The sequence below is a fragment of the Podarcis tiliguerta genome (genome assembly GCF_965153285.1).
Source record: "Podarcis tiliguerta genome assembly, chromosome: 3".
Lineage (NCBI taxonomy): Eukaryota > Metazoa > Chordata > Lepidosauria > Squamata > Lacertidae > Podarcis > Podarcis tiliguerta.
The window spans coordinates 83,166,071-83,191,437 of record NC_139536.1 but is presented as its reverse complement, the minus strand read 5'-3'; the positions used below and the strand labels follow the sequence as shown (position 1 = coordinate 83,191,437).

The window sequence follows — 25,367 nt, the reverse complement described above, 5'->3', positions numbered from 1 at the left end:
GCTGATCTCAGCTCCTGAGAGAAATGGAAAGCAAACTACCCAGTGAACCTACCATATCCTTCCCTTGCCCTTTTCAGGTGTGAAGTTACAAAGTTCTGGATGCAATATATCCTTAATTGGATGGTTGAATGCACAGGCTATTTGTTTTTCAGGGTCTCAGGTGATCAGCACTAGCAGAAATGAAGAATGGCAAAATTCACCAGAGAAAGTTAGCAGTCCACCACTGATGCTGAATAGGGACCCTTCACTATAAACAAAAATATCTAAAAACAATATTGACACCCCGCACCTTCCCCATTTCTGCTGTCCACCGTAACATAGGCCTTAAAGTATCTACAGGTTTTTGAGCCAAAATGCAGAGGATGGAGGTTTGAGAGGCAAACTGTTTCTGGTTCAGCATAAAATAATGAAAAGAGTCAAAGTTATTTATGCCAAGAGAAACTGCTGAAGTAGGCATATCAAAGGAGAGCTAAATCTCTAAGCACCTCATTCTACTAAAGTTCTCTTTTTGCACCACTATTCAGTGAAAAGTGAACTCTATACACCTTTGGATTTCCTTTTGAGTCTGTTTCCATAGGATCCCCATATGTCTCTGTCCCATCCCTGATGCCTCCTCATACCTTAGAATCTTAGATGATCCTATATTGCTGAGTTTGTTTCTCCTTGGGTCCATGGCTGTTTTGGATTGAGACTCTTACACATCGCACACAATGGTCTAATTGCATTGAAATGATTCTCAGAACACTTGGAGCTTCACAGAAAGCTCCCAATTAACCTTGATTTTTAAAGTGGCATATACTGAAATATGAAGGCAATTACTCACGCTAAAGAAAAGAGAGAGATTACATGTGTGGGCTGTTATGAAGGAAGAAGTAAGGTTTGCTTTCTGCTTAGTATCCAGAATGAGCCTGGGGAATGACTTCATTTAATTAGCTAATATTGTATTAATTAAGGAAATGGCAAGGCTGGGGATGGGGTTGGGGGAGAAGAAGAGATGTTGCAGAGCGGCAGATTATGCTGGTTACGCTTGCAGCAGCCTGCCTGGGCATATGCCGATAGCTTTTTGGTTCATAGCAATGTTCCCCTTCAGTTTTCGCTGGTGCAGAACTGCTGGTATAAGAGCCATTTACTGGAGGGAAGTGATTACTTCTAAAAATAAAATCTAACAAATCTAAAAGAGAGGGTTGTGTTACAATACTGAAGCTCACGGAGCTGTCAACAGCCATGTGTTAGACTAAAAATGAGTTATTTCTTGTAATTGTTTTATCCGTTGACTTTTCAGGGATTAAGGTTGTTTAGGAACATTTATGTTTTCACTGGAGTCATAGGATTTCTCTGTTGGCAGGGCCATAAAGAGTTTTAAGTGCTAATTTATACATTTTAATTGTACACAAGTCAGTTTTTTAAAGAATCCTTAGTGATTATTGCTGTGTGTTCCAAATTCCTATTATGGGCATCATTCTACTACGATCCTAATCTTCCTACAGATGGGCCCTATCTACACTTCCGAGGGGTTTTTCTTTTGGCCTGTAGCATCAATCCACAGAAAACCCGATTGATATGCGTTCTGATTCAGTGATAAAACACTGGATTTTCCTGGGGAAATTGGCAGGACAAATGAAAGACTTCTCAGACCTTTGCCTAGAAATCATAGGGCAAACGGAAGTGTGGGCATGCCCTTAGTCTTGATGGACTGAGGCTGCAATCCTGTGCACATTTATGTCCAAATACATCCCATTGAACTAAGTGAGATGTATTACCGAGTAGGCATAAATAAGATTGGGTTGCACGTTCCATTGAAATCAATGGAAGATAGTAGGTGCAACTTACTTAAATCTGTTGATTTCAGTGGTATGTGCTGATGTCCTTTGCATCCTTACCTGGAAGTAAATACCATTGAACACAGTGGGGCTTACTTTGGAGCAAACTTCCATGGGCATGTGCTGTTAGTCATGATGACTATGCTTAGCTGGTTCGTTGCTGTGAATGGTAGGGACTAATTCAGGGTCACATCCACACCATACCTTTGAAGCACCCTTATACTACTTCCTTGGAGCTGTAGTTTGTTAAGCATGCTGGGAATGGTAATGAAGGGTTTCCTAAAAACTCTCAGCACTCTTAACAAACTACAGCTCTCATAATTCTTTAGGGGAGGCCATGATTGTGTTGCAGTTCTAACTATAGAGATTCTGAAGGTCTCAGTAACTTCTCTATGGAATCCTAGATTTCTGACAAAGAGCATATTAGCAATATATTAGCTTCCGGTCAGAATTTTAGACATGTGAATTTTGATTCAAACACCACTTAAGTTTGCAAAAATGTTCCCCAGTCTTGCAGTTTTTAATTGGTTTGTTGTAGCAGTCCTACAGTTCTCTTGTTGCCATTGTTGTTTAGGGTGATTTTTTAAAAGAGGAAAAGCAGAAAGATAGATTAACAGAGAAAATGTATAGGAAAGAGAAAAGAGATCAGTTGCAACTAGGGCAAAGTTCCTTTAGTTCTGTGGAAGAAGGAATGCCGGCAAATGCTGTTTATCATCCCTGCATGACAAGCTGGACAGGGCAACATTCTCTCTTCTGCAAAACTCTGAAATGTACAAGAACCTGTCCTTTCAATCTAGTCTCCCCAATGGTAAAATGAACGTCGTCCTCACATGCTTTGTTTCCTCTAAAACCTGACAAGTGTAACACTTACAGTGAAAATTCTTATCTATTTTATTTAAAAATATTGTGTAATTATTATATGGCATTCAGTTGCATGTGAAATCTCACAACTCCCACAACTGTACTGAGGTAATTTCCTTCTAATAATTCGAATTCATTTTTATTCCTAAAGCAGCACAATGAATAATTCCTCTAGTTACTTCAGTGGGACTATTCATGTATGTTTGGGCATTTACATTCAGAATTACTCAGTAGTGTACTCAGACACTGACTGTACACAAGTTGAACTCCTCACATTGTGTGTCATGTAAAAGTTAATGTTCCCAGGACTTTCAGTTCTTACAGCTCACACTCTATTTATGGCCTAGCGGCAGACGATTCAGGACAGCCTTGCATAGATGTAAAGTGCAGCCTATGATATGGTAGTTCTAAATATTTTGCTTGGAAGGCTAATCTTAATTGAATGCCAGCATTTAATATGTGCTTTCTCCTGCCCACGCTGGTTGGCACAATGGTGCAACGCAACGGTCTGTGGCGGCAGGTAGAGGCACACAGTGTGACTGTTCTTGTGTTAAGGTCAGGATGCATAGCAGAGACAATGCAGCCATATTGCTCTTTCCAACGGAGGTCTTAAGATAGCTGTTCTCCCCCCTCCTCTCCTGGTCTTAAAAGGCAAGGAGAATGAGCCCTCCAGCTGCAAATGGGGCATATCTTCTCTCTCTTCTGGCACTTACGGATTCCAGGATATAGATTGTGCATACAGCTATTTTCTCTATGGAGAAGCGACACAGAGTTTAGTGATCCCTTCATTATATATTTGTGTGGTGAGTGTAGAACTGGAGCAAATGAAGTGAGAGAGGGAGGGATACATGAATGACAGTCTTTTCTAGGACCCAGTATTTTCCCCCCTCATGGCCTATTGACTGTTGTAGCTCAGAGTTATGTATATTTAAAACACAACTAAAAAAGGAGCACTTACCAGCTTTTAAGAACTACTTGCATTCTACCATGTTATTTTTAAAAAATGTTGGCTGCAGTCATGTATGGGATGCAGAATAAAAAATAAGTTGAAAAAGGCAGTGATGATTCAATAACAAAAAATACCCCCCCCCCAAAAAAATTCTTCCTCTGAAAATTGCTCAGTGAAGTGTGTATAATTTAATGTTAACGTGCCAGGGTCTTGCAATAGACCAAAGCTCTATTGCTTAAGTGTTGTGGAATATACAGTGTGTGGTCCACACTTTTGTTGCTTTGTGGTTCTATTCTAAGCCCAGTTCATCAGAGACTTTCAAATAAAGGTCAGGTTCTGCAACGGAATTGAAAGGTCATATTCTGTAGCCTCAAGCTTATTGTAACTCCTCCATTTCATTGTTGTTGTTGTTGCTTAATATTCATTGAGGTATAATAATTATTAGGGCTATAATAACAACCATGTGTGTGTGGGACGCGGGTGGCGCTGTGGGTTAAAGCCTCAGTGCCTAGGGCTTGCCGATCGAAAGGTCAGTGGTTCGAATCCCCGCGGCGGGGTGCGCTCCCGCTCTTCGGTCCCAGCGCCTGCCAACCTAGCAGTTCGAAAGCACTCTTAAGTGCAAGTAGATAAATAGGGACCGCTTACTAGCGGGAAGGTAAACAGCATTTCTGTGTGCGGCTCTGGCTCGCCAGAGCAGCGATATCACGCTGGCCACGTGACCCGGAAGTGTCTCCGGACAGCGCTGGCCCCCGGCCTCTTGAGTGAGATGGGCGCACAACCCTAGAGTCTGTCAAGACTGGCCCGTACGGGCAGGGGTACCTTTACCTTTACCTTTAACAACCATGTGGCTAGAGGCACAACCACGTGGATGACTGCCTCCCTCACATGGTTACTGGTGGGATGCACTAAGCAGCTATGTTGTAGCCCTGGTCACCTGATCTAGTCCTCTCCATGGTACTGGGAGAATAGCTTTGATGAGGTTAGATGAAGGGCTTTAGGAGGGAAAGAAATAGTGGAGAAAGAACAGAACCTGGCGTGCTCAAAAGTCGGAGTGAGGATATCACGCCTTCTAGGGAGTAGAATAGGAGACAAGCAAGATGCGGGGAGAGGCTTAGACAAAAGAGTATTTCACAGTAGATGGGCTGATACTTGGGCACAACAAGTGACAGTAGCATCATCTTTCTTTCATTTAGAGTTCATTTTTTTAAACGATGAGCTCAAGGATGAAAGCGTTTTTATATGAACACAGTGTCAGGCTTTAGAGAACATTTACAGAGTGTATGGAGGGAATTTTAATAAGTGGAAGCAGAGAGGTTCGTGCACAATGAACAGAGCAGAGGATGGCCATGGAAACATGGGAGCATGTTGAAAAGAGTCAGTTCAACTTAAACAATGTAGTGATTTCTTCTCATTATGTACCTTCTCTGTGGAATTTTGACACACTCGCACGCAAAACAAGCTGCGTATCTCATAATATCTAGGATACAATCTGACATGGCCTTACTTTTGTTTCTAAATGTGGGCTACTCCATAGATAAAAAAGAAGGGGATGCTAATGTCATTGGATAATTCTTTGACATTAGCTTCCTTCATGTGCTACTCATGTGAAGTGGCATCATGTGATTAAAAGAGCTCTGGAGCCATGCTTCTGGCCCCAGTGATACACATCGTTCCTTGTTCTGCCATCCATGCATTAGGCTCTTGGGCTGGGATATTGTTTAGGGGGTTTTGTTGGGGGGTTGTTGCTGCTGTTTCTGATATTAATTTATTGTGTACTTAAGATCTGATTATGATTTAGGTGACAACTGTTTAATTTGGCTGAGTAATGTTTGATTTATTTTTCCCAAATATTAAAAGCGTGGCATTTACTTTATAAGAGTACCAGCACCCATCTTTCTTTAAAAAGCACTGGTTTTAACTATTGAATGGTGGCATGCAAATAAAATTATTTATGCATCTGAAGAGGGGAAGCCTATGTACGTAGGCTTTCCCGGAACTTGGAGCCTTGATGACATCACATCTTCTTCAAACTTGTGACACCCCTTCATATAAGTAAACACATGAGCAGAGCTATTGATCAGTGTTTGCTTCAGTCTTTCCCCCATTCCCTTGGAAATGGCTGCATTAAATTAGCCCATAAGTAATGAACATTTTATTTACGAATATAAATTGTATTTGCCATATAAATCCAATAAATATACGTGGTTGCCCATCAGTAAAAATTCCTAGGTGGCTTACAGAAAACAGCATTATAATATGATATTGTTACATGCCAGCCCAATCTCAGAGCAGTGTGAGATTGCAGGGAGTCTATGTGCTCAACCGGGATTTGTGTTCCCTTTGGAAATGAGGCACAGTGGAGACTGTGGTGACATTATTATATATGGTTTATTTATACAAATATACAACCCGAGCCTACAGTTGAGGGGCTTTCAGCATTGACATCCCTGGAGGTTCCTGTTTCTGCCATATCTGCTGCCTCGGATTCCAAAGAGGAAACAAGCATGCTGTCCTCCCCCGTTGCTGAGACCTACAGGTTGGAACATTTCCCTCTAGCCCACATCATCCCCAACTGCAGTCCTAAAAAAATTCTCTGCTAACTATCCCAGAGCTGGGGGTAGGGCACCTCCCAAGAGCCATATGCCATAGAGTCCCCTCTCCTTGGCTTTTCTTCATAGGCCATCATTTCCTTTTGTTTTCCTCGATGGCTCTTCTCCCAGGCGATTTCCTGAACTTGCTATGCTGGCCTGTCTTATATTTTAACACTCGCTAAATCGCATGTCTGGCCCCCAGGTTACAACTCCAAGTGTTGCTTAAATTCTAACTCCTGCTGCACCCAGGAATTTAGTGGGGGCACCCCTGAACTCACAACATAATAATTAAACCAACATTAAAGAATAAAAGAAAAAAACCAGCCAAAATTTCCTGACAACAGAAAGTGACATCCGGTGTTGTGCAATAGGACTCCCTCTTCTTCTTCTCTCCCCATTATAAAAACCTCCAGCATTCTGTCTCCCCCCCAAAAAAAAATTTTGGGGGGGAAGCCCAAATTTAAAACAGGAAAGAGCGATCTCTTCTAGATGTTTAATTTCTGTTTACCTCGAGAATGTGGAAACATCTGGAATACTTGCCATTTTCAATGCAACTTTTTCCTCTTTTGGTTTTGGAATTCATTAATCACATTCTGCTATGCTATACCTCATCCCTTTGCACCTTGTGACACTTTGGAAAGTCCCTGCTAATATTATTTTGGCACTCTTTCGTAGGGGCTTCACATTTTAAATTCAATACAGATTCCATCTGCGCTAAATTAGCAGGCCAGCCGTTGACTCAAATGGTTCTCAGGTGGCCGCTCCTTCAAGCAATATTTTGATGCTGAAAATTGTTGTGGCGGTGTAATGTCAGCTAGTAAGTGTCAGTCTGTGCACAGACTAGACATGGAAATATCTATAGAATTAATATATAATGCCTCTTAAGCATTGACTAACATATTACCTTCAGCAACTTTTCTCTCTCTCATAGCAACACGTGAGAGCAATGTTATGAGTGAGTGCCAAAACCATGCTGCTGTGGTAATGTCATTGTAGAATTGCAAATCACAGCCACTGAGATCCTGGCTCTTACATCAAAATTGCATGTGTGTGACTCAACTGTTGGTGGGGGGAATGTTCTGTCATCTGGCTGCAAAATAAGAAGTGTGAATTAGTACTATGAACGTGAATAGGCAGGGGAAACTGACTGCATGTCCCTATGCATATTTACTTGGAAGAAAGACCATTGATCATGCATAGGATTGCAGTCTGAGATCTTAAAAGGCCTGGGTAGGATCAGTGCCCCCAGCCTGGATTTTGTGATTCATGTATATAGGGGTTAAGGTCTTTGAAAACTGACATGTTGAGGAGTTGTTTTTATATAATAGTAGAATACTGATCATTAAATCCTCAAAAGTTAATTTAATGTAGCCTGTTTTGTTAGGCTAATTATTAAACAAAGTGATTTCAAATTGTGAATTAGCATTATATGTTGGAACACTTTGCCTTTTTTAAAAGAAGTTATTTCAAACTGAATTTGAATCATAGGTTGGAACGCTGTTATAGGAGAGTGTTAGCATATTTGAAACAACCCCTGTTGTAAAATAACTTAACGAGGTAGTTTTTGTAACAAACCTTTATTATATTATTTAATGTTTTCTCCAAAAGCAATGTTGAATGTTAACACAACATTATGACAGCAATTGTCTTCACAGTAAATTATGTTTGGCTATTTCTCCTGTGATCCACTTAGCTGCTTTTATTCTTATTTCAAATGTTTACTATATTTTTAAGGGGAGAACACAATTTAAAATTAATACTAAATATTTGTTGATGTTAACTCAGATTTCAACAGTTTTTCTCTCCTTTTTATTTCAGTGAGATAGCTAAGCCTGTACTTAATCCTCCAGTGTAATTGAATTGTTTGCTATTTCATGGCCATGTTTGTGCTTTGTCTTACTGAGTGACATTACAAGTCAACATTTTATTGTGTTAGGAACACACTTTAGATTGCATCATTTAATAAAATATTGAGTATATAGGCAACTCTCAACTTACTTAGGGCTTACGTTCTGGGGATAGCGCATAAAGCCAAAATCACATATACGGTAATCAGAACAGTGGGTGGAATTGCCAAAGGTTTTTTCCACTGCTGGATGCCCACCCTACCCTATTGCCTCTTTTATTTTATTTTTTGCCATGTGCGTAAGGTAAATGAGCACAAGTTAAATGCACAAAAGTTGCGAGTTACTTGTAGTTTCCCTTTCTCACCCCCAAACCACTCAAGCCTCCTATTTAGCAATAAAGTGCTGAAGTTTGCGGCTGGCAGCCAATCACCAAACTGATCCCTTTAGCACTGTCTAGCACAGCAAGGAGAATGGGAAATCTAAAGACATGCTTCCTCACTTTACTCCAGAAACATTCCTCCTGTGAACCCCGTGACTAGCACAAGGCTCTTGATCCAGATTGGCTTAAGCCCTGAACAGGAATATTATTGTAGGGGCTTTCTTTTATTCTTTTTAGCTTATTGAAAATGTACAGTGGTACCTCGGGTTACATACGCTTCAGCTTACATATGCTTCAGGTTACAGACTCCGCTAACCCAGAAATAGTCCTTCAGGTTAAGAACTTTGCTTCAGGATGAGAACAGAAATTGGGCTCTGGCAGCGCGGCAGCAGCGGGAGGTCCCATTAGCTAAAGTGGTGCTTCAGGTTAAGAACAGTTTCAAGTTAAGTACGGACCTCTGGAATGAATTAAGTACTTAACCCGAGGTACCACTGTATATCATTTTTTCTTCCATGACGTTGATACTAAATTCATTTCCCCACTTTTGCAGATTTAATTGTGTCAGTGGTATTCAAGATGATCTGTTGTTTTCTTGTTACTCCATAAAGTGTATGGTAGGAGTGGGGGAGAGGGGAAGGAAATCCAGATATTTTAATAAATTATTTTATGCCTGACACATTCTGGAATAATCCTTGTTCAGTTCGTCACAAGTAATGTGATGTAAAGGTATAATGCAGCCTCATACGACTTGAATAAAAAACAAAGAAAACAATATATCTGTATACGCAAACACATGCACAAAAGCTGTTAAAATTCACGAAGAGATATGCCAAGGACAAAACATTATTTGAATAAGCCAATTTTTATAACAGAAGAAGCATCTGAAGAAGGGACAACCCACAAAATAAATAAATTCTGTTCCACCTGTGCAGTACTATGCATGTCTCAGTCTTTCTTCCACTACTTGCTAAAGTCTCGGAGGTAGCAAAGATTAATATAATTAAACCCTGTGAACATGTATTAATAATTGCACACAGAGACCCAAATTATTCATCTCTGAGTGAGCCTGCTTCTTCCGAAATGGACCCTAGTGCTTTCCTAGTGTCAGGCTCATTAATGGCACTCTATATAAATAAACAACAGCAGTTTTGCATTTAAACATCGTGATATTTTTTACAATGCTAATATTACTTTTATTGCAGTGAAAAATACTACAGTCTGTATATTTTTTTATAAAGCTTTAGGGCATTTTTTATTTTTTTATAGCTACTCCATGCCCAGTATTGAAAACAGAAGGACATCAATTTAGCTACCAAGAAAACCTTGATGTTTCAGGTGAGTTTTCCTTAAGCAAAAATAAATAAATAGATGAGTATGTCAGCAAAGAGTGCATTTAATTCTGAGAAATGTGTTTTCATTAAAGGAAAACATTTTATTTTTGAGAGTCCTAGCTAAGTCATTTACATTCATCTTTTATTTTTCCATTCATGGTTGTTATAATTAGCACGGAGTTAGCATTCATTTCTGACAAGCAGCACTTTTATTTTCATTCATTCAGATGGCAAAAGGAAACAGCGAGTGAATTCCTCAGAGGTTGCCAAGTCAAGTGCTAGGGGAATTTCATGCTAATATTCCTCCTACGGAGAAAATGAGATCTGGACATTTCTGTGACCAAAACCGTGGGATTTGAAATAGCCTGTCAGTTGTTAGTCTAGCAAAACAGACAAGCTTATGGCACAAAATCGATAATTTTCTCCAGCCTTGTTAAATTGCATTAAATGAACAATAAATGATTCCACTCTATCATATTTTTCAGGTTTTGATTTAACCCAAAGCTTTTCTTTGAGGCAGACTTCATGTGGAGTTGGAAAGCCTTGTTTTAAGTTGGGGAATGCACCTCTTATCAGAGACTCTCAGTAAGTAATACATTATCATTGTATAACCATGTAGAATCCCTAAACATTTCTCTGTATCCTACTTGGCTTGTATTTTTAAATTTCTTTATTTTCCACCAGTCTCTTCATTTGTGTACCTCTGCGTGAATTTCCACTTTCTCTTTTTCTGCAATGATGAACTGTGTGTTTCTGTGGATTTTACTTATTGTTTCAGCCCTGTAAGCTTCAAAAAGAAAGAAAGAAAGAAAGAAAGAAAGAAAGAAAGAAAGAAAGAAAGAAAGAAAGATGTTTTGAGGGGAACTTTAGGTAGTCTTCGTGTCTTATTCCCATAAAAGCAATGACATCAACATTAAATGGTGATGGAAATAAAATGGATTTATATGCTAATTATCCAGAATATCCTAAAAGATATGTAGAACGCTTCCATGTGAATGACCATTGAAATGGGGAGTTTTCAGTATTCTCTCTTCCTCAGTACTCTTCAGGTTGTTTTTGTTCTCTCTGCTGCCCATCCTTTGCCTGGCTTCAGTTCAGCTCAGTTGTACTTTGTGAGAATGGACAGTTCGAAAGCCTTGCACTGTTAAAGTTTTATAAACCTGCTTTATTCTCTCTTTTTGAACCCTGTTTTAGAGTTTGTGGATTCTGGTGGTGAGCATGTTCCCATAATGTGTGCTTGCACATCCTTTTTAATCGCTGCCACAGCAATTTAATCAGGCTAGATTGTAACAAAAGAAGGCTAGGAATGTAGACATCTGCCACTAGAACATCTTTATCTCCATTGCCCAGGTCCTGTGTGTTCAGTAAATCTCTTTTGTTGCCTTCTTCACTTCCTGCACTGTGTCAGATTTTGTGGCTTTAGACACAGCAGCATAGTCAGATGCAATATGACTTGTATGATCACGTCTTCTTCTCTTAGTATATGTAAATAGACTCTGGGTATACGCTGTGAGTAGCAGAACATTGGTCTCCTCGCCACAGGAAGCGAAAGAGTATCTGATTAAGCTGACTTGTAAGTGTCAAGTAGCTTGGCAGATATCCCCTTACATTTCACTCATTCAGCTATAGCATGAGTGAGTTGTAAACTATGCTGTGCCACTTCTGATGAGGGATGCCATTTTATTTTTCAATGAGGCTTGCAGCTATCAATGTAGTTGTAAATACGGTGCTTTTCCAAGCTGAATATAGAAGGAAGTGGGTTTCTTTAGTATATCTGTCTGGAACAGAGTTTGGGTGAGGTACTTTCTTCTCTCTATCCCTTTAGGGTTTCATTATTGAAATAAGTTTCCCCACCCCCTGGCAGTGTGGCCATCTTAACACAGTTTCTCTACTGCATTGTGGAAAAAGAACAGAGACTTTTCTGCCTTGAATAGTAGCATAGATATAATAAGCTTTCATGGACTGAAGCCCCCTAAACCAGGGGTCAGGCCAGCAAACTTTTTCAGCAGGGGGCTGGTTCACTGTCCCTCAGACCTTGTGGGGGGCCGGACCATATTTTGAAAAGGAAAAAAAAAGAATGAATTCCTATGCCCCACAAATAACCCAGAGATGCATTTTAAATAAAAGAACACATTCTACTCATGTAAGGAAGAAGAAGAGTTTGGATTTGATATCCCGCCTTTCACTCCCTTTAAGGAGTCTCAAAGCGGCTAACATTCTCCTTTCCCTTCCTCCCCCACAACAAACACTCTGTGAGGTGAGTGGGGCTGAGAGACTTCAGAGAAGTGTGACTGGCCCAAGGTCACCCAGCAGCTGCATGTGGAGGAGCGGAGACGCGAACCCGGTTCCCCAGATTACGAGACTACCGCTTTTAACCACTACAACACACTGGGTCTGTAAAAACACCAGGCAGGCCCCACAAATAACCCAGAGATGCATTTTAAATAAAAGAACACATTCTGCTCATGTAAAAACACGCTGATTCCTGGACCGTCCGCGGGCCGGATTTAGAAGGTGATTGGGCTGGATCTGGCCCCCCGGGCCATGGTTTGTCTACCCATGCCCTAAACAAACATTTTTGCCTTAAATAATCTATCAGGATTGTAGTCCACTAGGTTTTACTCAGAATAGACTTGTTGGTGCCAATGAGATCTTTCCTTCCATTGCATGTAGCAGGCACAGGGCTCATGATTTGGATTTGGACCATGGCAGAAGAAATAGTTTATAGCCCATCTCCTTCCATACAATGGTACCAATTTGGTTCACTGGCTCCCTGCCCTGGGTATGTATGAAAGTGCCTCAGTTACAGAGGCTTGCCTGGTACCTTCGTTACATATTGTTGCCCGCCACGTCCAAGCAGTGCAAGGTTGTTAATTTGAGGGGGGATAGCCTATATACTTGACCCCCCCAAAAGGGGACAAAGCCTCAAATTGATGTTTAAAGGAAAATATTTTTTCATTATACAGTGTGGTACCTCCAGTGTTTCAGTGTCTTCTTGCCTTCTTCTGGGATGCTAAGAGGAAGGACGCCATTAAACATTTCAAGGCTATAATTTTAAATATGCCTACTAGGAACTTCTCAGCAATCATCCACAGGCTTGCACTGTAATAGTACTAGATATTTGTCAGATATATTATTCCTCTGAATACCAGTGGCTAAGTATCACAGGTGGACAGAGGGCTGTTGTACTCACATCCAACTTGCATGCTTCCTGCAGGTGAAGTGGTCAGGCACTATGAAAACAGGATTCTAGACTAAATGGGCCATTGAGCTGATCCAGCAGGCTCATCTTATGTTCTTGGAAAAGAAAAGAAAATACTAATTTTACAACTGCTGCTCAGATTTTGATTTCTCTGTGATTTCCCAACTGAAATACAGTGGTGCCCCGCAAGACGAATGCCTCGCAAGACGGAAAACCCGCTAGACGAAAGGGTTTTCCGTTTTGGAGGTGCTTCGCAGGACGAATTTCCCTATGGGCTTGCTTCGCAAGACGAAAATGTCTTGCGATTCCTGGGGTTTTTTCCCCCGCTCCCCACCCCCCTTTTTCTAAGGCACTAAGCTGCTAATAGCCTTTTAGCAGCTAATCCGCTAATCCCTTAAGCCTTTAATAGCCGCTAATAGCCGCTAAACCGCTAATAGCGCTAATCCGCTAATGGGCTTGCTTCGCAAGACGAAAAAACCGCTAGACGAAGAGACTCACGGAACGGATTCTTTTTGTCTTGCGAGGCACCACTGTAGTAACAAAAGGGTAGGAGCTGTATCAAAGACAAATAAATGGGAAATGGACCAATGAAAAGAGGAGACAGGAAATGGCACCCTCACTGAAATTTTAAGATCTAGAAGTGTCTCCTAGATTGTCAAAGCAGAACAACAAAAATTTAGGCATTAAGTGTGTTTTCTGTAGGCTGAATGATTGGTTACATTTTGTTGGTTGGATGATCTATATTGTTGTATTAATGTTGTTGTTGCTGAGAGGGCCGTATTCTTTTTGTTTCGTTATAATAGCAAAACGCTTGCCAGAAATAAATAATTCCAATTCTGACCCTACATTCTTCTTCTTTATTTGAATAGATGTAAAAGTCTCAGGGTTGTTGGTTTTTTGTCGGTAACTCTTCTCCATTCAGTAAGCCTATGTAGCAGAACAGGGAGATACTATGGACATTTCCAACAAGGCTCATTTTCCGCAACAGAAAATTCCCTCTTTTATGAGGGACTGGCATTCTTATGGATTTTCCCCTCAATAAAATAGTGAATGAGAAGAGTTCATGTGTCCAAGAATGTTTGTGGTGTACAGTTCATTAGGATGCTGCTTAGCATATGTATTATGTGCAGGAGACAACTTTTTATGGATGCAGCTCTTACATGAGTTGAAATGAAAACTGGGTGCCCATTGTGGCTAGAATCTAGGCAGCTAATGTAGGCCTAATGATTTGCAAACAGACTCTTACTTTCCCCCCTCAATGCCTGCCATATGAAAAAAAACATTTATGAACCTTTCTTGTGTTTCAAAATCTGTTTACCATGTGGAATGAAGGAACAGCTGCTTGAGAAGCACATAACTCCATGGTGTACATGGAACCAGCAGCATATTCTTGTTATTTACTACTTTAATATGTATGTTTTTGTATTTCCCTATTTGATGAAAACTTCTGAAACAGAACAGTTTTCCTTAAAGCACTGCTTTAATGTCAGGTTGCCATGTAAGATTCTAATAGGCCTAAAATTGTTCTAGTTAGATATTCAAGTTATAATCAATCATATTCTGCTTAGACCATTTATCTGCATTCTGCTGGGTCCCCCCCCCCCAAAAAAAATTACACTGTTGTAGGACCTTGGGCTAAAATACGGCAGCCATGTAACCTGTTTTACATGAAGCCCTCTATCTGAAGTGCTGTTCTGGAGAAAATCTAGTTTGTCTCACATATCTGAAAAAAGATCCCTCCCTCATGAGGATCAGCAGAATGCTTCTCTCCCTCCCCACATCATTGGGGAAGGGCATATATGCCAACATTTTCAGATGAAAATAGGGACTTTCCATTCTACCTCAGCATCACTTCTGGGAAGTGCCTGCCCAGGATCTCTTCCAGATGCCGCCTTCTCTTCAGGCCTGACCTGGCTCATTTTCTCCTTCTTGTTTTTATTCAGCATGGCCAGCTGAATGGGCAACTAGGGGCTGGAGAGACACAGCCTCCTATGTCAAGGACAGTGGCAGCGGCAGTCCTGTTGCCTTGCTCCCCCTTCCTTATCCTCCTCCTCCTTCCTGCAGTTGCTGCTGCTACTCCATCGGCTGGCCAGTGTGTCTTGTTGCAATAGCTAAGGTGAAATCAAACATGTGGTTTTGTATTTGAGGCTCAGACTCAACCTCTGACTGTACAGTGGTACCTCGGGTTACAGATGCTTCAGGTTACAGACTCCACTAACCCAGAAATAGTACCTCTGGTTAAGAACTTTGCTTCCGGATGAGAACAGAAATCGGACGGTGGTGGCACGGTGGCAGTGGAAGGCCCCCATTAGCTAAAGTGGTGTCTCAGGTTAAGAACAGTTTCAGGTTAAGAACGGACCTCCAGAACGAATTAAGTTCTTAACCCGAGGTACCACTGTACTCAGTTTCTTGTCTTGAGGGACTCACTAACCTCCCTCTAGTCCAGCACACTGGGTGGGATTCATCTAGGGCTGACATGGACGTCCAGAGGGAATTTCTGAAAGACAGTGCTTTGTCCTGGTTCTTAGGCAAGTCAATTGAAAAATCATGTTGTTTTTGAAATATGGAAATTAAACGGCGTTTCCGTGCGCTGCTCTGGTTCTCCAGAAGCGGCTTAGTCATGCTGGCCACATGACCCGGAACTGTACGCCAGCTCCCTTGGCCAATAAAGCGAGATGAGTGCCGCAACCCCAGAGTCGGCCACGACTGGACCTAATGGTCAGGGGTCCCTTAGCCTTTAACCCTTGATTCACCTAACTAGCCCCATCATCTGAATCCCTGCAAAGGACTATTTCTTGTGCAACAGGGCTTTCCTCTCCCCCCCATGTGTGCCCCCACCTCCCACAATTGGCTCGGGGTTGGGAGAAACCCCAGAATAGCACACAGTGGGAGGAGAGGGGAAACTGTTCTGCTTGGCAAGCTGCTACACTTGCGCAGATGGAACAACTAGAAGAGGGTGGCATTGAATTCCACCCACTGTTGGTAGTAGTGGTCATGCCTTCGGAAGCTTAAAAGCAGCAGGGCATAGGAGCAACGACATTCCCCCCGCTACAGCAAGTTATATTTCTATTTCAACAATAGTAATGACTTAACAGCAATTTGAAAATATACATTAGGAAATCTGTACCCTTTGTTTTGGTGTGGGTGGGACAATGTGGTTCCTCTTTTTTTCATCATGTGCCCGTTTCCATCCTGGCCTTCATGCCCTAAATGTTGATGTGAGCTTGCACAGCTGTCATCAGGGCCAAAGTCCCCAGAGCAGCATTCTCAGAAGTCCTCCATGCTATCTCACACGTCTGTACATTTGAGTAGCGAGCCCCATAGAGAGGACATTTTATAGGTACAGTCTGCAGGGCTCTATCACGCTTCCACTGTGGTGTGGCTGAGTATGAAATGGCTTTTAAAAGCCCTCACCATTTTGGAATAGATCCATTTTAGGCTTCACTGATAGGCTTTATGAAGCCTTTCTCACCTTAAGGGTACAGAATGAGACATGTCAGACATTGCCAAATGAAGTAGCAAAATCCCATGTTATTGCTGCTGTTTTTTAACTGTTCAAAAGCAGGCTTGGATTTGTAAGAAAATGGGTATGGGATTTCAAATAAATATCTGCAACTTACCAGGGGTGTGAAAGTTGTCACTTTTTCTAGCAAAGGCAGTCAAGCACTTAGCTATTCCAACCATCCTGATCTTCATTAAGGCTTGGTCAATTAGTAAAGCTTCCTGTCTCTGTGGCACTTCTCTGTGGTTAGCTCTTTGCAAGTTTTATCATTCTGCCACAAAGTATTTTTCACGGTTGAAGGAGACAAATTTATGAACACCTCTTTAGAAGCAAGTTTCTTTAATTTTGTATAAACAAAAATGGTTTTGTGCTCTACTTTATCCACTCAGGATGTCTGGGCTCTAAAATGGCACAGGACATAAACGTAATAGGGTTGGCATTTTAACAGTTCTTATCCTCTGTTGAATGTTCGCCACGTTATAAAATCATTTTACAATTTGGAGGGAGTCAAATGCCATTCAGCATGAATGAAAGTCTCTCCTCTTATCTGTAGAGAGAGTGAAGACTAGAATAGGAGAGCTGTATCTTGAATCAAGAGTGTTGACAGTGTGGAGATGCGTTTGTGTCATCTTTGTCTGCTATCATTCATCTGAGTTGATAATCACAGTTGCCCGTCTTTTGAATCCTGATTAATTTTATTCTGTTAAAGATTTGAGTAAATAAGTAATTGGAATTAATGAATGATTCTAACAGGGACATTTTGAAGTCTGTATAACTGGGTGAGAGATTTCTGCTTTTATACCTGCCAATCATAGACTCTCTGCTGCTTTCTGAATTTTTTATAGGCTTAGCACACTGAAGTCTTATTGCGTCTGTTAAGAATTTAGAGCACTCAGCACATGATCTGACACTTTTTGTTTGAACTACAGGAGTCTTGCAGACTTAATCTCACAGTGTCAAGGCAATGGAATTACCTTACAAATGAATACATGACAGTTCCATGGACTCCTACAGCCCCTGATTTACTGTGGAAGGGCTATATTTTCTTACATCTATTTGTTGCAATCCCTGCCCCTATTTGCCTTTGTGGGAGTTACTAAGAAGGGGATATTTTCAAAAGGTTCTCTTTTTTTTAGTTCGTAAGTGTGAACGTCAGCCTTCTCTCCAAAGTCTCCAAGTTAAATGTCCAAATTGTGAGTAGTGCACATCTTGACTTACGTACCCATGCATGTTTATTATAATATTATATTATACATATCCTTCATATATGTGCCCAGTCCTTAAGGTCTTAATTAGAGGCTCTTCTCCAGTTTATTCTGTCTAATGACTAGAGAAAGGGCCTTCTCAGTGGTAGCACCTCAGTTATTAAATGCTTTCCCCAGATTGGCCTGCCTGGCACTTGTGTTAGGATCTCTTTAGCACCAGGTGAAGATTGCGCTGAGCTTTTTCACTACTATGAGGTTTAGTGCATTTTAGTTCTTAGAATTATTGTGCTTCCTCCTTTGCGGGATTTTAGTGTTATTTTTTATCATATATTGTTGATCATATGCTACTTTGTGATTTATTTATTTTTTGCATGCCCAGGTGTGGCCACCTGCCACCCTGACCCGGAGAAGAACCAGTCAAGACACATACTTACTTTGCCTCAAATAAGGCCACAACTTTATTGTTTACAGGTCTAAGAGGTTTAGCAAAGGCATTGGGTATAACCTGTAACAATCAGCCTGCCTGCAGGATATTTTTCCCCCCTTGGGGTTGACCCTGAGAGGAGGTCCTATGACTTACATCAAATAGGTACATTCCTGCAGGGATCGCTTTCTTGAGGAGTGCTACGGCCCTAGCCCCCACCTGGGCGTCTGGACAGAAACACCTCCAGGATTCCTTTAACGGGATGCCCCTTTCCCTTGGAGGGGCAGGCAGAGGTTTACCACCTCCCCTCCAGGCATGACTAAGGCTTACCCAATGCCTAAACTGCCAAACGTTGTGACAGTAGCTTTGAGGTAGGCGAAAACGCCACTCAGGGCCTATTGGTCTGAAAGAAAAATTCCTCCCTGGCTCTGAATACAGAGACCAACTTTGTCTATAGCAAACTCTAGTACATAACAGAAACACTGATGGGTGCAGAAAGTAAAATACATAAAGAGGGTGGGAGAGAGATATGGCAAAGAACTGCATGCAGAGGAAGAGGCACCCCAAGGAGTGGAACCAAGTGAATCATGAAGGCTCGGTCAGGCCCATCCCACAACAAGCGCCCATCTTAAAGCCTGCCTGCAATTGGTTGATTCAGCAGGCAGTCTGAAATCACACTTCCTGGCCAGTGGAGAAGCTGCTTTGGCTCCCTGCCAGCCGGGAATCCCCTGCATGCTGTTCCCCATTGGGAAGCACCGAGTGAGGCAGCACTGGCCTGCAACGCTGCCGCACCTTGGAGTAGCTAAGTGGGTATGCTGATTTTTCATTTTGATTGTGTTTTCATTTTGGTAGTATTTGTATTTTAATGATTTGTACTTGTGTTTTAATGATTTCATTAAGAATTTGTGAACCACTCAAAGAACCAGGTTAATTAAGTGATATTAAAAAGAACATTGCCAAAATTAGTACAGTTGTACCTCTGCTTACGTATCCCACCGGTTACGTAAACTTCGGGATATGTAAGTGGCAAACCTGGAAGTATATTTCCAGGTTTTTGCCATGCGCGCATGCATGCACAGCAGCGGTCCCTCCGGTTGCGGAAACCTCGGGATCCGACCGGAGCTCCGGAATGGATCCTGTCCGCAAGTGGAGGTACCACCGTACATCAAACAATAAATATATTTAGGAAAGTGATTGTGGTCAAGTTTGTCCTATTCAGAAGCCAGTGTAGGGCAGATTACTGCAGAGCATATAACTGCAGCAAATGATAGGTGGTGAAGTACATTCAGCAATGCAGTAATTAAACATTTCAGTGTAACAATGGTGGCCCTTGGTAAGGGTGCTACAAAGTACAAAGAATATTCCTTTATTTTAATCTACAAAATATTGGCGGTTGTACCATTTAAATCTTCTGTTTCCTATGAACTGTTGAAAAGTCAATAGGAGTAGAATCACAGAAACATAGAGTTGGAAAGGGACCATGAGGGTCATTCAAGTCTTGAAATTGATGAGACTAATAAACTTAAGAGATTATAAGAACAGATAAGAAGTACACATCTAACCCTGTTATTTACTTTAGTCCCCAGCCCACCTGATGCCACATAAATATTGGTTCCAGAGTGGTAGCTTGAAGAAAGAGCAGAATGGTCTCTGTGAGGAGAAAAGAGACGAGCATATTAGATTAAAATGGGGGCTTGAATTGAGGAGGCAGATACTAGAGGCCCCTTCAGATGTCACCTGCAAACTTTACTTTCCAGGTCAAGCTCTAGTAGAAAACATGATTCCGGATGTTTGACACAGAACTTAGCTGTGAACGGTGGTAAATGGTTGGTACCTGTGATATTTATCTATTTATTTCATGCCTTTCTGCTAAGGCATCCAATGAGATATAAAGTTTTAAACTATCAAACGAATAAATGTTATAAGATGAAAAGTTGGTCCCCGCAGAAGGCAGTGGTAAAAGGAGGGCAAAGTCCTTCTTTTGCTTTCCTTCTTTTGCTCTCTTCTGCCAAGAGGCCCAAACTTGCAAAACAGTTTTGCATTTTTTAAATACAAAACCCCTTTAAAAATGGATGTCTGTATGTGGTGTGCAGTTTTATTATTTCTTTTCTGAAGAAGTGAGCAGCCCTCTTAAAGAACAGGGAAGGGGCATAATCCAAGGCTGTTCTAAGTGTTGGTGTTTCCGTCACTCAAATTGCAAGGCTGAGGGAGAAGGGGCTGTTGCACCAGAAACAAACAAAATCATATCTGCCTGCATCCTTTGACTATTTGGGCCAACTTCTGCAGCCCTTATGTTCCCGAGCATCCTCTGAACAAAGTATAAATCTATTAAGCAGTTGCAGGGGGGGGGGGGGACACACATTCTGTCCAATATTATACTTTCTGTGGTACTGAATTGTGGAAACCCAGCTGCCAGTTGAGATAAATAATTCAAAGTAGCCAAAAGTTCAACAGAGAAAACATGAGCCCTTAGAAGACCTTTTCAAAATTATTTTAAAGATGTGACTAACTTGCGGGACGAGTGCAGCTGCTGCGTTCCACACTGATTTCAGCTTTCCACCTCAGGCAGCAGATCTCCCACAAAGTGGTGCCAACAAGGGCCAGAGCCAGTTTTCAGATGACCCTCAGCATGGTCTAGCCGATAGCCCCTGCTGCCAGTGCCCCCGCCCCACCCATTGGATCCCATCTTCTGCTTTGCAGTGGTAGCTTGGGCATCCTCCCCCCTCCCCCAGCCACCACCCCATTCCTATTGCTCTCCTCACTACTGTCCCCCCTACACTGTGCTGGTGTTATTCATGGTGTGGAATTCTTCTTTACAGCTGCATTCTCTCATGGACAACATTCCTGGGGGCCACATACGATGGTGGGCAGGGCCAGAGGTGAAATGGGTGGATCAACAGGTGTACCTGTTCCCTTTGTACAGCGGGCTACATTCTAGCCATGCAAAAGTCGGAGATTTCCGCATGCGGCATTCTTCCCCATTCCTCATCCTCTCTCCTGGCATAAAGAAGCAGCACAGTTTAACTGTACATACAAATTGGCTGAAAGCACTTGAGGAATGCCATTCAGCACGGCTGGAGGGGAAACATTTGGTCCTCTGGCCTGAAGCTCTGAACCCCTGTTCTAGGTGCTGCCACGGGAGGAGGTAACATGCAACAGGCACTAGAGCACAGGAAACTATCTAGGACACTCTCCCGCACACTGGTTGGTTATGTAAGGCACTGCTACTCTTCTGCCGTCCCTAAAACAGCTCATGTGTCTGTTGAGCGAGCCTGAATTATCCTGCGTTTGTATACAACAATGCATTTGCATTCAACTTTCAATTGCGATATAAGACTATTTGTACGTCTGGCAGCGTTGGCCTCAGTTTGCACTTGGGATGGGATCCAGAGAATCATGCATAAGGCGTGCATGTTCCCTACTTTACAGAGGATAGTCCTCTAATTGAAGGGCTGGGCTGGCCAAGTCTGGTTTGTGTTAGAAGTGCAAACAGCAGGGATCATTCCGTTTGCAACTTAAGGGTCAGTTGTGATGCTGTTGTTAACAGTTAAAATCAACTAGCCTGGAGTGGGAAGGGTGGAGTTGTTAGTTAGCAGTCAGGCGGAGTGATATGGTGTTTGCTGAGACAGCACGTGCCCTGATTGGCTGTGTAGTTCTGATGGACTCTTTCCTCTCTCTGTTGAGTGTCTCCCTGCTATGTACAAGGCCTGAAGGAGGGAAGACAAAACCTCTATTCCCTTCTCTTCAAATTATACACTGTTTTTGTTCATTTGTGCACACTGAAGTGTTATCAGGATTCTTTTCTCTTAGGACTCTACCTGCATTGTTTAAGTGACTTTGCTAACGGTTTTAAGGTTATTTATTTATTTATATAAAATTTATACCTTGCTTGATTATTTAAAAAGCAACTCAAAAGCAATTTACAGTGGTTTATTGTTATTTTATTTTTTAAAAAAAACCCTACAACCATTGAAACCAGGAGCCTTGGCACAGCCTATCAAAGGCTTGAACTCAAAGAGCACACTGAGCAGGCAAACTGGTTATATGTTCACAGTTTCCCCCACTATGATGAGCTGTACAGTGGTACCTCGGGTTACATACGCTTCAGGTTACATACGCTTCAGGTTACAGACTCCGCTAACCCAGAAATAGTGCTTCAGGTTAAGAACTTTGCTTCGGGATGAGAACAGAAATTGTGCTCCGGCGGCGTGGCAGCAGCAGGGAGGCCCCATTAGCTAAAGCGGTGCTTCAGGTTAACAGTTTCAGGTTAAGTACGGACCTCCAGAACAAATTAAGTACTTAAACCGAGGTACCACTGTATTGCATTTTTAATAAAATCATACCAATTATTTTTAAATGGGTATATACACATATAAATTAGCACACAAACTTTTGTGCAAATCTGTGTATTCATTTATTTATTTTTTCAGGGGGTGGTGCATCCATCCTAACCATGCAGATAGTTGTGCATGAGAGGTGTGTGTGTGTGTGTGTGTGTGTAATCAGAAGCTTGCTGCCCAACTTGATGAGGCACTTTGGGAGTTTCAAAATCTATTTGTGTATGCAGTGTGGGGAGCTCTTGTTAGAAAACAGTTTGCAATTGCATGCTGCATTCATTTCATATGCTTATGTGTGCCTAAAGCGTCTCCCTGGAGTCTGGTATTTGAGAATAGAGAGGCCATTCTTTTATGTTCACTGGCCAGCATGATTGTATCACTCATAAAAGGATGTGTACAGATAGATGGAGATGCATTAGTAAGCAACAGCACACATTTTAGCTTAACTGGTATTGTACCAAGTTTGACTGAAACCAAACAAAAAAAGAAAACCTTGTGATTCAAGAAACCGATTTCAGGGAAGGAAAGTCATGGCTCATAACGGTGTTACTGTTACATTCTTTGACGAAATAATTAGTAAAGTGAAATTAAATACACTGGCTCAGTTAAGGCTCTATTAATAGTCCATATATATATCTCATTTTTGGCCAGGTTTATCACAAAATCCTTCCATCTGGCTTGTATTGAACAATGACATAGAGATAACTGTATTGGATCAAAGCCATGGTTGACTCACTGGACAGTGGCCAGGGAATACTACATTTCCTCTGAAAGACTCCGCTAGTTCATAATAGCAGAGACACAATCACAGGAGATACTCTGAGCATCTTACCTATTAGCTGCTGTTGTTCCCATCTTCCAGGAATTCTCATACATCATTCAAAGCTTTGTATAACATAGTAATGCGGATCGTTATATCTGGATAATGTTTGTGTTGGCTGTTTATCATGCAATCTCTTACTTGTACTATCATGATATGCTTGCGCTGCTTGCACCACATGGTGCGTGTTGTCACAATTACCCCCAGAATTCTTCTTCTAAGACCTTCATGTAATCCTCCTTTAAATAGGAGCAAAGGATAGTATTGCATTATTCACAGTTGTTTAACATGACATGCATGAGCAGGGACAAGATGCAGCAAGATTTTGGGTGCTGCCCTCCTCCCTCTTCTCTGCTCATCCTGTGTTGACAAGAGGATTTCAGAAACCTCTGCTTTTAGTCATCCACAGTTTGCTGTGTCACCTGGACCCAGAGTTGTGAGTAATATTAATTGTGGTTGGTTTCAGCAAGCCAATTTCAGAAACCTCAGTTGGAAGTTGGCTTGTTTGAAACTGACCATAGTTGATGTCAATCACAGTTCTAGATCTAGATAACATGACAAACTGTGGTTAACTAAAAGAAGAAGCAAACAGCCACCTCTTGGCTGCAATGGAGGAGAAGAGGGGAGCAGGGGGTATGTGAACCCATGTCTTGTTCCTGCACATAAATATCTGGTAAAACATGTTTTAGAGTGACTTGTGAACTTGGCTACTGAGGCCAATTGTCATCCCAATTGTCTGCCTGCTTGTTTGTTTCCGTCCTCCTTACTGGGGAAGATGGGTCTGCCTGTGTGTTAGAATTTGCTTCTATTGCTCTTCCTGTTAGCCTAGCTTCTTGGTTGTTTTGTTCCCCTTTCCTCTCAGGTCAGGAAAGCAACAACTCTTGTGTTTTGCTTTTTTCCCTGCTCTTGGCCTGATTGCCTCCCTTCCAGACCCCCCCCCCCCCCACACAGCATGACTGGGCATGTCAAATTGTGGTTGGGCATGCTTTCCACCAGGCCATGGCAACCATTTTGTGACAAGGTCTTCCCGCATTCATCCATCCACCCCAGCAATTTTGTAGCAGTTCCTTTATTTAATATATATATATATATTTTAAAAAAATCCAAATATACCCATGGGCCCAGAAAGGTTGATGGCCTCCCTGTTATAATGCTGTTTGCAGGTGCATTTATGCATTCAGAGGGGAAATAAAAATGAATGAATGAATTTAATAAGTTTAATAAATAAATAATAATAATAATAATAATAATAGTAACCCTAGCACCTGCTGTTTCTGATGTAAACTCACTTCCATTCTACCTGCCCATAACTGACCATTTATGAACTTTTTCTAGCTGCTTCCCTAGTTTGTTGTACATCTTTTAAGAAAGTAGGGCATGTATGTGGGAAGCACTGCATGAGAATGGGATCAATAGTCGTTGAGTAAGTGAGAAGTGCACCTTGAACTTGATTCCCCTGAGGTGAATTTGTTAATTTATTTCCCATGACATGAAATAAGCTTTTGATGAATTGGGATGTAAAACTCACGGGATGGACTTCCTTCTATTCAGGAAACCCAGGCCTGAGCGAAAACTTATCCTAACAGATTTACAGATACGTTCACCGCAGCCAATGTGCAGCCAGTGTTAATTTTTTGGAGCGGCATTCACACCATGTTAGCCGCAATCTGTATTGATCTTGTCGTTTCTTGACAAATACTGCTGTTTGACGTCGTCCCCACCCTCACGTCCCACCCCCGCCTCTTCAATCTGACTAGAAAGAATAGTGTGGGTATTTGAGACAGCCGGTGTGTGTGTGTGTGTGTGTGCGCAGATGACAGCTTCATGTATAGGAGTTCCAGGGAGGGTGGATTGCAGGAGTAGGGGAACCAAAATGTCATGCAAGTTGGGTGAAGACATTCTTGCTCCTGCTCTGAGTGAGCAACACTTTGCAGATGCAGGTTAAAATGCAGGGGTGAGGGGGATGTGTCTGCTGCGTTTTTAGGCAGCCCTCTATAGGGAAGTTTTTTTAAGTTTTCATGTTTTACTACATTTTTATATTTGCTTGAAGCTACCCAGTGTCACTGGAGCCACACAGACAGATGGGTGAGGTATAAATA

General features: G+C 41.8%; 1 protein-coding gene across 6 annotated transcripts in view; it reads left to right on the top strand.

The window, feature by feature from the left end:
• The window catches only part of COL19A1 (collagen type XIX alpha 1 chain), a 178,937-nt gene that overhangs the window by 12,463 nt on the left and 141,107 nt on the right, over positions 1–25,367 (top strand). For all 6 annotated transcript variants that reach the window (XM_083431524.1, XM_083431520.1, XM_083431522.1 and 3 more), the window contains exons 3-4: positions 9,714–9,782; positions 10,264–10,363. In XM_083431524.1, the coding sequence (XP_083287650.1) occupies positions 9,714–9,782; positions 10,264–10,363 (169 nt within the window). The remainder of the gene's footprint in view (positions 1–9,713; positions 9,783–10,263; positions 10,364–25,367) is intronic.